General features: G+C 39.0%; 1 protein-coding gene across 1 annotated transcript in view; it reads right to left on the reverse strand.

The window, feature by feature from the left end:
• LOC104062149 (uncharacterized) overlaps window positions 1–14,818 on the reverse strand; it is a 197,042-nt gene that overhangs the window by 168,909 nt on the left and 13,315 nt on the right. The window contains exons 3-4 of the mRNA XM_054057879.1: window positions 805–877; window positions 329–505 (exon numbers count right to left, since the gene is read on the reverse strand). Of these exons, the coding sequence (XP_053913854.1) occupies window positions 329–505; window positions 805–877 (250 nt within the window). The remainder of the gene's footprint in view (window positions 1–328; window positions 506–804; window positions 878–14,818) is intronic.

Consider the following 14,818-nt stretch of genomic DNA (forward strand, 5'->3'; position numbering starts at 1 on the left):
TCTGAAACTCAGCTCAACACAAATTACAGGGAAGCACTGCCATGCAAGCCTGCTCCCTGAGCTCCTCCCCGCTGGCAGGGTGCCCCGCATAACCTGTACCCCTGTTACAGGGAGTTACTCAAGCACTGAGGCAGAGCCTGGGTCTCTAAACATTTAGACAGTCAATGTTTTCAGCAGTATTTTGAGTTTCCCATCTGGGGTCTGCAGGGGCACCTGTTTGGATACGTTGGGACAGGAACGCCCAAGCACAGGCCACAGAGCAAGCAGGTTGGATGGGGAACACAACCACTGCTGCTGTGTTTGAAGTTAATCAGGTTTGATGTCTCACCTCTTGGTTCAGCATGGGCTTGCAGCCTGAGTTTTTGTTGGTGAGCTGCAAGGGTGCTATCTGGCTTGTCATGTCTAATAACTTTCTCTTCTGAAGGCTGATACGCTGAAAGATCTGTGCTGCTGATGTTAAAAGCTGGATTTTCAATGCCTTCTGTTGCTGCTCTCTCTTCTTTTACTACAGAAAACAAGGAGGTCAGAAGAGCACATTATAGCAAAGTGTATTTCAATGACAAGCAGAAAATTCCTTCTAGTAATTCCTTTGCTGAAAGACTCAAGTGTATCGTCCTCAAATGTCGCCAAAACAGAATTAGGTTAAAATTAACTCTAAAAAAAAAAAAAAGAATAAATGATTAAAATAATTACAAATTGCACCCTGACAAGCAAGAGCAAAATTTCGCCCACAGCCATTTGTCTGTAATTAGTTAATTAATCCTTACACAAATTATGAGCAATAACTCATCAAGCAAGGCTCACCCATCAGAAATTCAGCCGACTTGGATTTCTTCTGCTTAGTTTGCTTCAGAGCCTTCTGCTGGAACTTCTGGAGGGAAATTGTTAAATGAATAAATTAGCTAAAGAACTAAGATCATCCTTTATGATCCACAACTAACACAGTATTTTAAATATGGGATGGCATTGAAATGTCATTTAATTTACATCTCTGCTAAAGAGGTCAAACACTAATTGAACAACAGAAGTGGAATAATTAAATAAAATAGGAGAAGAAAAGTTAAAACAAATGCCAAATGAAGGTCACATTAAAATACTTTGTTTTTTCCTAATTTTAATTAATGCAAAGAAACCTCAGCAAATGAAGAACATTATAAGACATGTCTTTACAGTATATATTCAGCAGCAATTGCTTTATTTCACTTGCAGAACTGCAGCACTTCATTTAGGAAGGTTTGGTTATGCAGCATATTTATAGACAGACTTCCTTACATCCCCCATTCTCTTATTTTCTTGGTCCACTTACATAACCAGCGTATTTGTTCATCACAGAGCAGCTAAAAATGAATGAGCTCTATGCTTCTGTACAAGGCAATAAAATAAAAAAATAAAAAAAACCTCCAAAACAATTCATGATGAGATGTCATAAAAGAGAAATTTTGGTCTAGGGGAAAAGGGAAGCAGGACTCATTACAATGATGAAAAGTTCATTTAATAGTAGAGAGATGCCAACAACAGTAACAGTGGAAACAAATAGCAGATGATCTTGGAGGACCTAAACTCTGACAATTCACATTAATTCCTGAAGGGAAGAAAGGCTCAAAAAAAAACCAAAATACAGTCACATTACTACCATCAGGAAGGCCCAAATGATAAAAATCACCTTTGTATACTACCTTTAAGCAGCACTAAATAAATGTGTAACACATGGGCTTGTGCATGGCTACAGACCCTTATAGCAAACACTAACAGTCAAAGCAGGCAAAGATTACCTAAAACGACGCACATCTGGGAGTATTAATCAAAGCCAAAGCCAAAGTAAGAAAACATTTCAGACCCATTTATTTTCTAATGTCACATGGCAGTTTCTGAAAACAGCATTATTTTTTCAAGCCAGTTGCTTAATTGTCCAGCGATAAAGACCACTCCTGGCAACATAGCTCCTGGAAACTGTCAATACAAAAGGATTAATTACAAGAATCATTGAAAAATTGCAATTTTTACAGCATCCATCTTTCTCGTTTTATTGTGGGTGTCAATTTCCAGTAAAAAAAAACAGTGCTTGCAACAGACCCAATCAATAAATCTGTGAAAAATAATTGAACCGTACCACTGACAGATTAATATGGATATTAATAGACTCATATATACACATGTATATATGCACACACGCATATATGTTAGTTTGAGAACACTGGACTCCCTCTAAATTAAGACTATTTCCCTACTAGAAAGTAATTATGTGCAAAAATGACCAGACATTCCAAGAGCTACAATAAATAAATGCTGTAACAGAAATAATTCCTACAAGTCACATGCAGCACAACTGAATTTAATGATAATTTTGACAGGAGTTCAATAGGTTCAGAAATTCACTTTACTGTTCTGATTTTTTTCCCACCTGAAAATTCCTTCAAAAATACATATTTGCTCAGGTAGTATCTTTAGAAATATATCTCTTATGCAACATTAAATACTTTCTGCATTCCCACATACCATAACATTTTAATTGAATCAGATTTAAAGATTCCAGCAGTATTTGTAACACTGTTGTGTGATAATTATTCTTATTCTGCTGTATATAATCACCACATGAAACCTTAAATGTTATAGTAACAGCTAAAGAAAGCAACATCTAGACAAATAATTCAAGGACAAATTTTCAACTGGTGTAAATCGTATACAGCCGTAACTTCACTGAAATTAAGATGATATGCATTATATTCTACATATTCCTTCTGCATGTCAAATTTCCCTAGCAAAATCAACTGCAGGCTATATTGGCCATGGTCAACTTTCAATTGTTATGGTCTGCAAAATGCAAAAGATCCTTTCACAGAAAGAAGTAAAAAAAATAGTCCTCCTTTGCCATATATAATAAAGATGCATAATGGGTTTTGTTGTTTCAAAGTGGATTTGTGTGTGTATGTGTGGTTTGGGGTTATTATACCTAGTTTGGGGGGGGGTGTTTGGTGTGCGTTGGGTTTTTTTTTAAGTATTCCGTAGAGTTAGCACTAAATTTTGGTTTTTTCGGGAACACAACAGACTACCTTCTCTGGCACTTCTCTCCCTGAATGCAAATGTTAGTATTTTTAAATAGTTAATGTAACAGGATTGTGGTTCCTACTTACTTACAAAGGACTTAAAAAGAAATTATGCCCTTGTCCCTTAATGTGATTTAGGTTTAGAAAAAGTGTGTCTTATTGGTTCATATTTTCAGAGTAAAAGCAACATCTGATTTTCAACAGCAGAAATGAGTTTTTCTAGGGTTACTTCTCAACGTAACCGAGTAGCAGAGTATTTCAGTGGTGGACTTTGTGTAATCAACACATGTTCTTGTCACTTTGTGCTTCAGAGGAAATTAGAAGACATTTTTATTTCATACCTCTCTTCAGCCAATTTCCTCATCCTTCTCTCTTTTACACATGAGCACCTTTAAGTAGTGTAAATTACACTCTTCCCCCCCTCCTTTATTTTATGTTTCCTTCCCCAGCCCCCTTACTCTTATAGTACTTTGCCTTCTCATCAGAGAATAGGCAGGAAATTATCCAGTGGCATTTTATATTCATTTTATCATTAGTCACTACTTGTTAATTTATGTATTTATTCAAATTTATGTCTAAAGCAATTGTTCTTTAATCAGTTCACATATACCTGCAAAACCTAGGTTTCCAATAGCAAATTAAATAAAACTTTCAGTGACCTCTTGCCAAATTTGCAAGCAAAGTCCAGTTGCATGAGCATACCTAGACAAATCCAAATGAATGCACATCTGAACAGAAAGATGGTGTTCTAAATATAGATCATTATCCAAAAACAAACATAAAAAAAAAGTTTTCCTACAAAAAATTAGCTAAGTTACACACCTTTGGACCAGAGCCTCAGCTGATACAAAGGCTGTGCTGGTTTACACCTGCAGTGGAGGTGGTCCAAATTGCATTCACAAACAATACACGACAAACCTGTCCATCCACAATCAGCACATAGAAAGGGGATGTCCTTCACTTGCAAAGTCAAGTTTAAATGGTGATGCTGCTGCAGACAACAATTCGCCCTGTCTCAAATCTCTACCACGTGTGACAATAAACAGAAAGTCCTGCCTTTTAACTTCTTTTTTTATTAAAAAAAAGCATTTTTACCTTAAATCATTCAAAAAGTAACCTAAACCTTTAAATGCCTTTTTGCATGCCGTCATCATTAAAACGCACCGCCTGCTTTTCGATACCAATTGAAACAAAGGAAAACCCAGAATATCAGGACCTGCCGCACTCGAGTCTTCAGAAGAGCAGCAAGCACCACAACAGCAGTAGCAGCAACGGCAAGGGAAAAAAAAACCTCATTTATAACCAGTGACAACTAAAACCTATGAAGTTTTTAAAAGAATGTGATTGTTGTCAAAAGGAATTGGGTACAACAATGCTGCATTCAGCTCTGGTTCCACTCAAAGCCGTGGCTGAGGGGCTCTGGGAAAGCTGCTGGAAGGCTGGTGGGCACAGACCAGCAAGAAAGTGAATTTTGCATACTGTACGGATCATCGCTCAGTTCAGGGCAGTCATATTGAATCTGTGATCAACCAATTGTGCTTCATGAAACCGTCAGCCCTCATTTATGTCTAGCTGTTTTCTTCTGTCCTGCTGTAAACAAGCTCTGCTCTGAGCTGTCTCCCTACCCTTATCTGCTTACGAAGATCACACAGACAGACCTCATCAGCAGCCTTAGAGTTAAAGTTAAAGTTACTGCTTCCAGACAGCAGTCCCCATGCAAGCTGGAAGTCAAAAAGAAGAGCAACTTTGGAATGACAGAGTTTTAGTTCCTTTTAGGAAATGCATACCTTAGATTCATACACATACTGACATGTTATGTCTCTTTCATGAAATTAAATTAGGTGTTCCTAATATGAACAACTGTTTCTAACATCAGCAAACTAGCTCAGCAGATTCATCCATGGTTTTGTTTGTGGGTTGGTAGGCTTTTGGTTTGTTGTTTTGTTTGTTTTTTTTTTTCCTTTGGGGCCTCCTTTGAACACAGTCAAAGCAAAGAAGCTGGAAATATTGTCAATCTGGTAGGGCTCCAAGAACCTAATAATGCCTGAAATGTTTTAAGGAGTGTAATGATGGTAAACAGGAACAGGTATGTTGGATTCTGTTCTCATTTACCTCAGCAAGAGTATTAGCCTTTCAATATAGAGCAGAGCAAAGTTTTCAAAGAGGGATCGTCTCACATATGAAGGGATGAAACCTTACTAAAAACATTCCTCTGTGAAAGCACACACAAATGCGTCAGTTGTTATTTACAGCATTTAGTTCTTGCAACCAGCTGCAAAGTCCCTGTTAAGGCTTTCTTTTATGCAGCTGGAGCTGGAACATTTTCCCTTCTCCTAGCCTGTTACTTTGTCTATTCAAGGGATGGCAGCCAAAGAGAAACAGCTTGTAATTTGATTCTATGATTCTATGAATTTGCACCTGTCTGCTTTAAGCACTCTGTGTTAGATTTTGCATAGAGCAAACTTTTCATTGTTAATGAGAGTGGCACTTAGTAGGGTCAAATATATTTTTAGCTGACTCTGCAGCAATTAATAAATAAATTAATACCTCGTTTAAGCCTGTTCTAGTTAGAGAATGAGGCTAAAGGAAAAGAGTGGCTCTTGTCAAAAAAAGAACAGCTCAATGTGTTAGGTGGAAGATGTAATCCTGTATGTCTAGTCTAATAATACTGGGCACAGCTAGGCATGATTGAACCCTTATACTGCCCATGCAGGAGCACACAGAAGAGCTTTTGCCTCTTCCCCTATAAAATATAGAATTGTTTCAGAAAACAAAAATGTGCAAAGAATCCCTCTGAATTTCTTCATATTGCGCTGTCTTTTGAGGACCCGCAGTATACTTTTCTATCTACAAGGACAGGCCCATGAGAAAATTGTTTTCTGAGAATAAAAAAGAAGTGCATGCTTCACTTCTGATCCAGAGGTGTGCAAGTGTTGTCATGCAGAGATGCACTACCTGGAGTGTAAAGCAGTGAAGGTGTACTTTAAGTCAATAATCCACATGTGATAATTCAGCCTTACATAAACTACCTTAGCATGTTTGCTTCTTGCTAGAAAAACAAGCTTGGAGCTTTCAGTCAACTCTGGTAGCATTTACAATTGAATTGAAAGAAATAACAGCTTCACTGCATGCTAGTTTAGCTACTAAGAAGTCTTTTTCTTGCTTGCTCTTGAAATAGAGAAGTCCTCAAAAAACTCAAGCTGCAGAGCTGATGACAAGAACAAAAAAGCTGGGGAAAAACTAGAAAGGAAATAAAACACAGTGAAACATACAATTTATTAAAGAAAGCGTCAGTGTCGCATTTTGATTTCATAGATTGTCCCCATTTGTACTTCCTGTTTAAACAATAACTAACATGATGATGGGTTAAATGAATTTGAGATTGTCACAAACATGGCCTCACTAGTAATTAATGTAGTTTAATATGGTTGTTGGCACACATCTCACATGACAGATAATGTTCCAACATGTCACTGATAGGACCTTTCAGCACAGCTTTAGGAGATCTACCAGGCATTGCTGAGGTTGGTTAGGTCAAAGGGTTGAACCATGTGTAATTCAGAACAGAGGAGGTCCCACGGTCACTCCACAAAAACAATTACACTACTTATTTCACTCCATCCCCTGCCCGAAATTCACAAGCCTCACAGTTTCAGTGCAGTCAATCTCGCTCTGCCCTGGGGCTATGAGCCACATGAAAATATGTGGTGCTGTGTTTATAAATCTAATCAAAAATAGAAACAGTAGACAAGCACAATGAGGTCCTACTATGAATCATGGGAATTCTCTAAATTCTGAAGGCACTTTTGTTTAACTTCTGTGGGCCTTCTCCTACCATTATGTTGTCTGGTACTCTCATTAATCACTCCCTTGAGTTGTCAATAATATAAAGAAGCCTATGCGTCCACTGACTTCCCCCCCATCACGCTACCAATAATATTATGAAATAGCAGCACTAGGAATAGCACCTTTAATTTTTCTGTATTAAGGCATGATTTTTCTTTGCTTACCTCTTTCTCCATGCCAGCCTGCCCTTTCTCAGACCTGCAGCAGAAAATGCTTCCTCCTGCAACAAAACAGAGGGAGTTGAACTGAATTTTCAGTCTTCACAGTCATTAATATCCTTAGGTTTAACAGGCAGACTTGCAGAGCACCAGCCTAGAAATCTACCGAGATGAAGGATCTTTTCCTGCTGCAGTTCTTGCTCCTTCCTTTTCAAAGAGCAAAGGGTAGATACAGTGCTTTTCCTTCACTTAATCATTTTGAAAACATCTTTACATCAGATCAAATTAAAAAGATAGCTAACAAAGTTAAACAAGAAAAAGTTCAGAAGAAGTAACACCAACAAAGATGTGGGTTTGGGTGGAAGTAGCCAAGAATTGGATAACTCCTACCCATGGGCAGTAACTACTAAAATGGTATAGAGTTTGCTATAGAGTACACCTAACCTGAAGATTACTGTATGAAGCGGCCAGACTCAGGAATGCTTCCATGATCCTCACTTGCACCTCACTTCGTGCAGTAGGATTTCCATTACAAAGAAGGAAATTATCCTCTACTCTGAAGTTATGATCGTTATGAAAACATACAGTAATTTTACAAGTTATATACTTGATTAGAAAAAAAAAAGTGCCTCTATTTTATACCACCTACTTTTGTCTCTAGGTGGAAAAAAAAATTATTTATTCAAAAAGGCTACACAAGTTGCCCCTTCACAGACTGAAATAAATAGCAAAAGTCAAAGTCAAACTGACTCCACAGTCGCAGGACCCAAACTGCAGTGAATAGCAATCTTCTTCCTTTGCCACCGTTCCCCTTATGCATTTATACAAACACACATTCAGATTATTTCACAGGATCTGAAAACAAAATAAGAACCCGAACAATTAAAAATATCCCTTCAGAGTCCCCCAGAAGCTTTAATTGACCTTCTGGGTCAGGGGATGCCCCGTACAAAGTACATGTTTGGCCCCAGTTGGGGAAACTCTCTCCTGAGGGCACCAGGCAAAGAAATGCTTAATTCTAAGTATGTGCTTAAGTTTCATTGAAATCAATACAATGGACAGTGGATAGGGCCACAAATTCTCCATAGAAAAAAGCTGCATTGTCACTTTAGTTGCTCAGTAATGAATGAAGGGCTGGCTGAGCTTTTGCCCAGGCTTCACTGATGCTGAGAGTTTCCTGACCTTTGCCATCACCCCTCAATTTTGGTGCCCTCCTCAGGGTGCCAAAGCCACTGCAGTGATTTCAGGGGCTGGGATTCTGGCAACTCTTGCTCTTCCTATGGCCAGCACTGCCCAAACAGCTCCTGTATCATAGCCCACAACTCTCACAGAACTGTGCCCAAATTCTTCCGCTCTGTAGCACCCTGCAATATTAAAAACAAAGCCCCATCAGCTTCATGCAGGTAGGATTATTCGCACATCTAGTCATCATATATCTCAAAGAACAACCCCAGAAACCCAATTCAAAAATCTAGGATGGGTTTCCAGACCAAGGTAGCATATTGCCTTGGTTTTCCAGCTGCTGTTCTAATCTGATCACACATTCACTGAATGCAGCAGGTAACTAGTTTTGAGCCCAGTGACAAGGCACGTTCCTTATTATGACTCAAACAAGAGCAGCAAAAAAGAACCTGAATGAACCAAATACAACAAAATCTTGAAATAGCTCCTCCTCTTTTTCAAAATAGAATCAAAAGAATCTGCCATCAGGAAGAACTGATCAAGAAGTAAACTGCAAATTCAACGTTTTCATCCATGGTCAACACCCGCTCGTTAAAGGGGAGCCAAGGTTGAAGAAATAAGGACTGGCAAAACCACAATAGGCCCTGAAATTCAGACATTACTGGGAAGGGTTGGAGTGTCATCTTAAAGAATGTGGTTAACCAAAATTAGGAAAGCAAAGGCAGAAATATATAAACAGTGAGTTCAAATGAGGCAGTAATATCATTTGTGCCTTATCAGTGATTTTCTTAAGAGTTTAGGAACTTCCCTTTATTTAGGTTTTCTGAGGAAACTATTTGCTAGTTTGGGTAGGGGAATGACTTTGGTGTGTTTTTAAATGAAGGTGCTAGACATTGCTTTTCCTTTTTTCTTCTTATACTAATCAGGCAACACATTCAACACTGCATTAACTGATGTTGACTGTGGCCTTAGTTAACCTCATCAGCTTATTTTCTTTATCTGGATAACCGCTGAATCATTAACATTAAACTGGCTTGCAGTCCTGAAAGAGTACAGCAGAAACAAAGTATATGATTTTTCCATCAATCAAAGCCAACATGAAACATAATTCAGATTCCAACAGATATTTTATTTTATACTCAACTGATGTAATATTTTGTATGATTTAGGACTGGACTTTAGTAATTTTTAAGTACATTTGTAGTAAAACAATACATAAAACAACAACTTAGAAGTTATTAAACTGGATACTTCACTTACTCTACTCTTATTTTCATTTTCCCTCCATTTGTGCTATTTTTCCATAAAAGAAATTACTTAGGAAGCTACATCAAATATGCAACATAGCCAAGTAGCTTTCTATAATGAAAATAATCTATTTTTAATAAAAAGTTGGAGGAATTAGAGGGAGGTGCAACAGAAAACTCCTATAGCACCACAACTGTATTGATAGGCTGCTGTTGCCAGCCACAGATCTAGAAGAGATCAAAAGAACAGACCTTCCTAGAGGAACAGACTGAGGTACACCTCCTTCTCACTCTCGTTGATACTTTATGCTGTATCAGCTACTGGAAATCACTTGGGTTGCACGAAGATCCTGTGTACAATAAGGGTCTTGCAAATGTAGCCATAAAACGCACTGTTCTTGCCATGCTGGCACACTGAATTAAAACTATGCTGTTTGTAGCCACACACACAGCATCTCCTTAGAGCAATCCCAAATGCACAGGCATGCTATCACAGACCAAGAAAAGCAATGCTGGGCACAGATAAGGTGCTGCTGATTGCTGGTGGAAAAACAGCAGGTTCATAGCAGGAGTAGCAAAGCAACAGTTTGTCAGCACAGTGGCTGCCCTTACTCCTTTCTCACCTTCACTTGGTACACAATTTATCACATGCTAAGAAGAAGTGCTGTGGGATCTCTGTGCTATAATATCGGCAGAAACCACTGAGTAAATGATAACCCTAACAATCTACTTGTAATTCCCTTTGGACTCTCATAAACACCAGCTAGCCAGCACTGGTCTTTAAGAAGTATTTCTTCAGGGGAAAATTGCACCTCTGGTGAAGAGAATCCATCAGTCACTTAAATTCAGCAGGACTGACCTTTGAAGCCACAAGCACTGTGCTTATCCTTCTTTAATCACCAATTTTGGGAGCAGTTCCTTCAAAGTAATCTCGGATCCTTTCTATCCTTTCTTTCTCTTTTTTTTTTTTTTTAATTTAAAAGGTAAGGGATTTACTGCAAATATACTTTTATAGCGATCATTAACACACTTGAAATTAAACTCACATTCAATTACTTTGCTTGATAGGTTGTGATGTTCCTAGCCTTTTTCTGTATGCTTGAAAAAGTAGATAGATGAATGATTTTTCTGTTGATAAACCTCCATAGGCAGCTAAACATCACTCAGTTGCTTGCTCAACCCCCTACCCAGTGAAATGGGCGAGACAATCAGAAGGGTAAAAGCGCAAAAATACTCATGGGTTGAAATAAAGACAGTTTAATAATTTCAAGGAAAATAAACACACTAAAGGAATAAAGTGAGAAAACAACTGCTCATCACCAACTGAGTGAGGCGCAGACAGCCCCCACACAACAGCAGCCCTGGCCAATCTTCACCAACACCTCTCACTCCTAGTTTTATTGCAAGCATGGTGTCACCTGGTATCGGGTATCCCTATGGTCAGTTGGAGTCAGCTGTCCTGGCTGTGTCCCCTCCCAACTCCTTGTGCACCCACAGCCTACTTGTTAATGGGGCAATAAGCAAAGAAGAAATGGACTAGATGTTGTGTAAGGACTGCTCAGCAATAACTAAAGCATCCCCATGTTATTAACACTATCATAATTCCAAACAATAGCCCCATACTAGTTACTAGAATTTTAACTCTAGCTCAACTAAAACCAGTACAATACATTATGCCAGCAGTTCCCATTGGAGTGACAAATACCAAATTTAATTTCTTTGCTACTATTCCAATATTCCCATTTCCCACCAAATGGAAAGCAACACACAAACACTCATCACGCTGCTTCAGAAAATGTCTTACAAATAATCACCTGATTAATTGCCGGGGCTCATATTTGAGAGCACTGAATTTTGTAAGAGTTTGTCATCTGACAGTCAGTACTGGGCAAGAGCAAAGTGAGCCCCTGCTCAGACAAAAGTCTTTCTAGAATAAGTTGACAAGCTCCCAGTTTTGCTTGCCAGGTTTTTCTCTGGCTGCCACTACAAGGCTCAGAAACGACTCAGATCAAGATGGTAGCAGACAGCAGGACCAGGGGACCGAGCACAGGAAGAAAATGGCATTCTTCACAGTCTTGGTCAAGCCTAAAATCTCTTTTTCCTCCAGCTTTCCACTTGTAAAACAGGCATTATAATACTCTGCATTACATCCATGACTTTACCATCCATGGTAGATTTCTGCTGACTCCTCCATGGTACCAGGAACCTCAGCACTACCACTGTCCTTATTTCTCCCTCCCGATCCACATGCCAGTCCTTATCCAGCAAAAAAAAAATGGTTCTTTTCATTACAAAAAGCTTTTGTGACTGTAAATCCTTAAATAACTCAGCCTCCATATTACATTAGCATGTCAGCTAGAAGTACTGAATTGTACATGAAATCCTAAAAAATATATATCCTTTAGAGACAAAATTAGTGAATGATTTTTCTTGGGCAAAAACAACACTGTAAAATCTAAACGGTTACCTTATGCAAATGTAGAGACAGGTAGAAAACATGTATCCATCAGTAAACATGCTAGCAAATATAATATATTTTGATCATGCACAATTTTAGTGACAACAGTTCCCAGCTTACTTTGAAAAATGCATCAGAGTTTTCCCCCTAATTTATTTTCAGGGAGCAAGTAGTTCATTTTGTGACTGTCTATACTAGCCACGCATTTTAGCACTTCTCTTGATCTTCGATTCATTCTCCGGTTTCCACTACTACAATAAAGAAGAGCCAATCAAAAATTACACTTTAGGAAATAAACCTGACTATCAGAGCATCATTTTCTAAGGAACTTTGCCTACAAATTACATGCGATTTGCACTAGGGAAAAGTCAGATTTGCTGTTTATCAGTTACGTATTAAAACTACAAATACATGTACAAAAGCATAATGTTAAAGGGTTTTTTGATCCTCATCTTCTCTCTGAATCAGGCAAGAATATACGTGAGGATACACTAGAAAAATACCAAGAATATGCATCTTTTAAAAGTAGCACTTTTTACATATATACCACTTCAAATACTGTCGCTAGTAGATCAGTAGATTATTCTTTCAGTCAAAGAGACAGAAATCATACTATATGAGCAGTCCCAGAAGGAATACTTCTAGTGGTTCAAAACATACTTCACTTGCCTCTGGCATAAGTTTCTGGATTAGTGTCATATATGTGTCAACAGGAAACAACATAGGCTATTTGTTTATACATTCACATTACTCCTCCTTATGTTGTTCTGCATGCCAATTGACATTGACTGTACGTATATATCTGTATATTTAACTCGGTGAGTGCATTCTCTGTCAGGTACTCATTAACGAAACAAAAGCATCACGTACAAATGAAGGGAAACTGAGGTCATCATGACTATAACTGAGAAAGTGACACACTTAACAGCACTGTTTGCATGCTAATAATTAAAAATAGCATTGTGTAAAAATATATTTTGACCAATAGACAAACAGAACTGCAGTGTGTTTTTTCCAGTCTGGGTAGCTGATAAGACCCAGACACATATAACCTGAAATTTGTAATGGTTTCATTAGTTTTCAAACAACAGTAGCAGGAAAATCACATCTGGTATGTTTTAAGTTGGGTATCATTGGCCAGCACATTTTAGTGCAAAGTATCTTTGCTCTAGCCAGAAAGTCAGCAGTTGGAATTCCCATTCTGGAATTTGAATTCTCAAACCGAATCTTTCTTTAGAATAAATTTAAATGTGGACAAGCCATCAGCAACAATGAAATTAGCAAGTGACAGCAGCAGACACGGTAAGTACTGCAGTCAGGCACTACATTGAGGCAGAAAATGTGCTCTGAGGAGTGATAGAACCCCCCAACAGAGAGCGAGGGGTGGGTGGCTCTCGACTCTCGGTTCCAGCAGCTGCCACGTGGCCGTCCTGGAAGCAGCCACAGGAGATTTAAATGTCCCCCTAGGAACGCAGTGACCGGGAGCGGGCAAACAGGGATAGGCCTCATCAGAAGGGTGGGCTTAGCAGTTTGTGAGAGCAGTTTGCAAAGGCAGAGCACACAGGGAGGGCACAATCTCCATGCTCAGGAGGCGAGTTCAGTTGTTGAGAGGGAGCCCAGCCACAGTGTCCGCCTGATGAGAGGCTGCATCCTATGTGCCTTCCAGAAGGGACGCATTAGCCCAGACTGAACTCCCAGGAAAACATGTAGCCATCCGAGGCAGCTGGAGCTGAACTTGGCAAGGGAGGTGAAGACTGACAAGAAGGGCTTCTAGAGATATGTCAGTCAGAAAAGGAAAGTTAAAGAAGGTGTACCCTCACTGAGGGATGAAAATGACCTTCTACCAACAGAGAAGGAGAAGGCTGAGGTACACAACAACATTTTTCCTCAGTCTTCACCAACTGCTCTCCTCTCCCCTCCTGGGTCAATCTAAAACAAGATGGGGACCAGGGGTGTAAAGCTCCTCCCACTGTAGAGAAGGATCAGGTTTGTGACCGACAGAGGAACCTGAACATATATAAGTCTATGGGAACTGATGAGATGCATCCCAAACCAAAACCAAGAAATAAAACAAAACAAAATAAAATAAAATAATGTTTACAAGAAATTAAAATGAAAATGGACTTCATCAAGGTAGTATGCCACAAGTTCTGTATCCTTGGGGATATTGAACCAAGGAGAGCAACAGAAAAGAGTTTAATGGATGATCAGCAGTCCTTCCCAGCAGCCACGCCCACCTTTCTCTGGAGGGCATACCTACACACAGCACAACCTCTTCTAAGCTGTCCACTGGCTAGGGAGGAGCAGAGCAGCCCTGCTTCCTTTTCACCTGCTTGGGTACCACTTGCTGCCCCACAGCTGGTTGTTCAGTTTAGGATTGAGGCAGTTCAGAAGCAAAATGGCAGGAAATTTTCCATTCTCATAAGCAACAGGCTTACAGATCAGTAATTCTTTTGAGGTTTTAGTGGTGTACTGGCATTTCAACAGCTTCTCTCAAAAGAGTCAGTTTAACTTGAGAAGTGAGTAAACTGAGCCAGAAGAAGCTCCTTTCCCAGAATCCCTTCTTTTGTTGGAGAATAAGTCAGTTTTGCCTTTCTTGGATTTTCCTAGCTTGGGTCATATCTGTGGTTCAATCTAAAAACACCTTTTAATATTACCTTTTTCACTATTACAGAAAAGAGGTTTGAAGAGCAGCTGTGCAAAGCATGTCATTACTCATTTAAGATATTACAGTCTACAAGTTGTTTGTATATTTAGAACTCGATTTGGATGATTATTACAATTGAAAAACGTATTACATGATAAGTGGAACAAGATAATTGAAGCCTAGCCTACTTTGTAATTTATAGATCCCAATCCTGAAAAACATTCATGCACACACTG

The sequence above is a fragment of the Cuculus canorus genome, chromosome 2, assembly GCF_017976375.1.
Source record: "Cuculus canorus isolate bCucCan1 chromosome 2, bCucCan1.pri, whole genome shotgun sequence".
Classification (NCBI taxonomy): domain Eukaryota; kingdom Metazoa; phylum Chordata; class Aves; order Cuculiformes; family Cuculidae; genus Cuculus; species Cuculus canorus.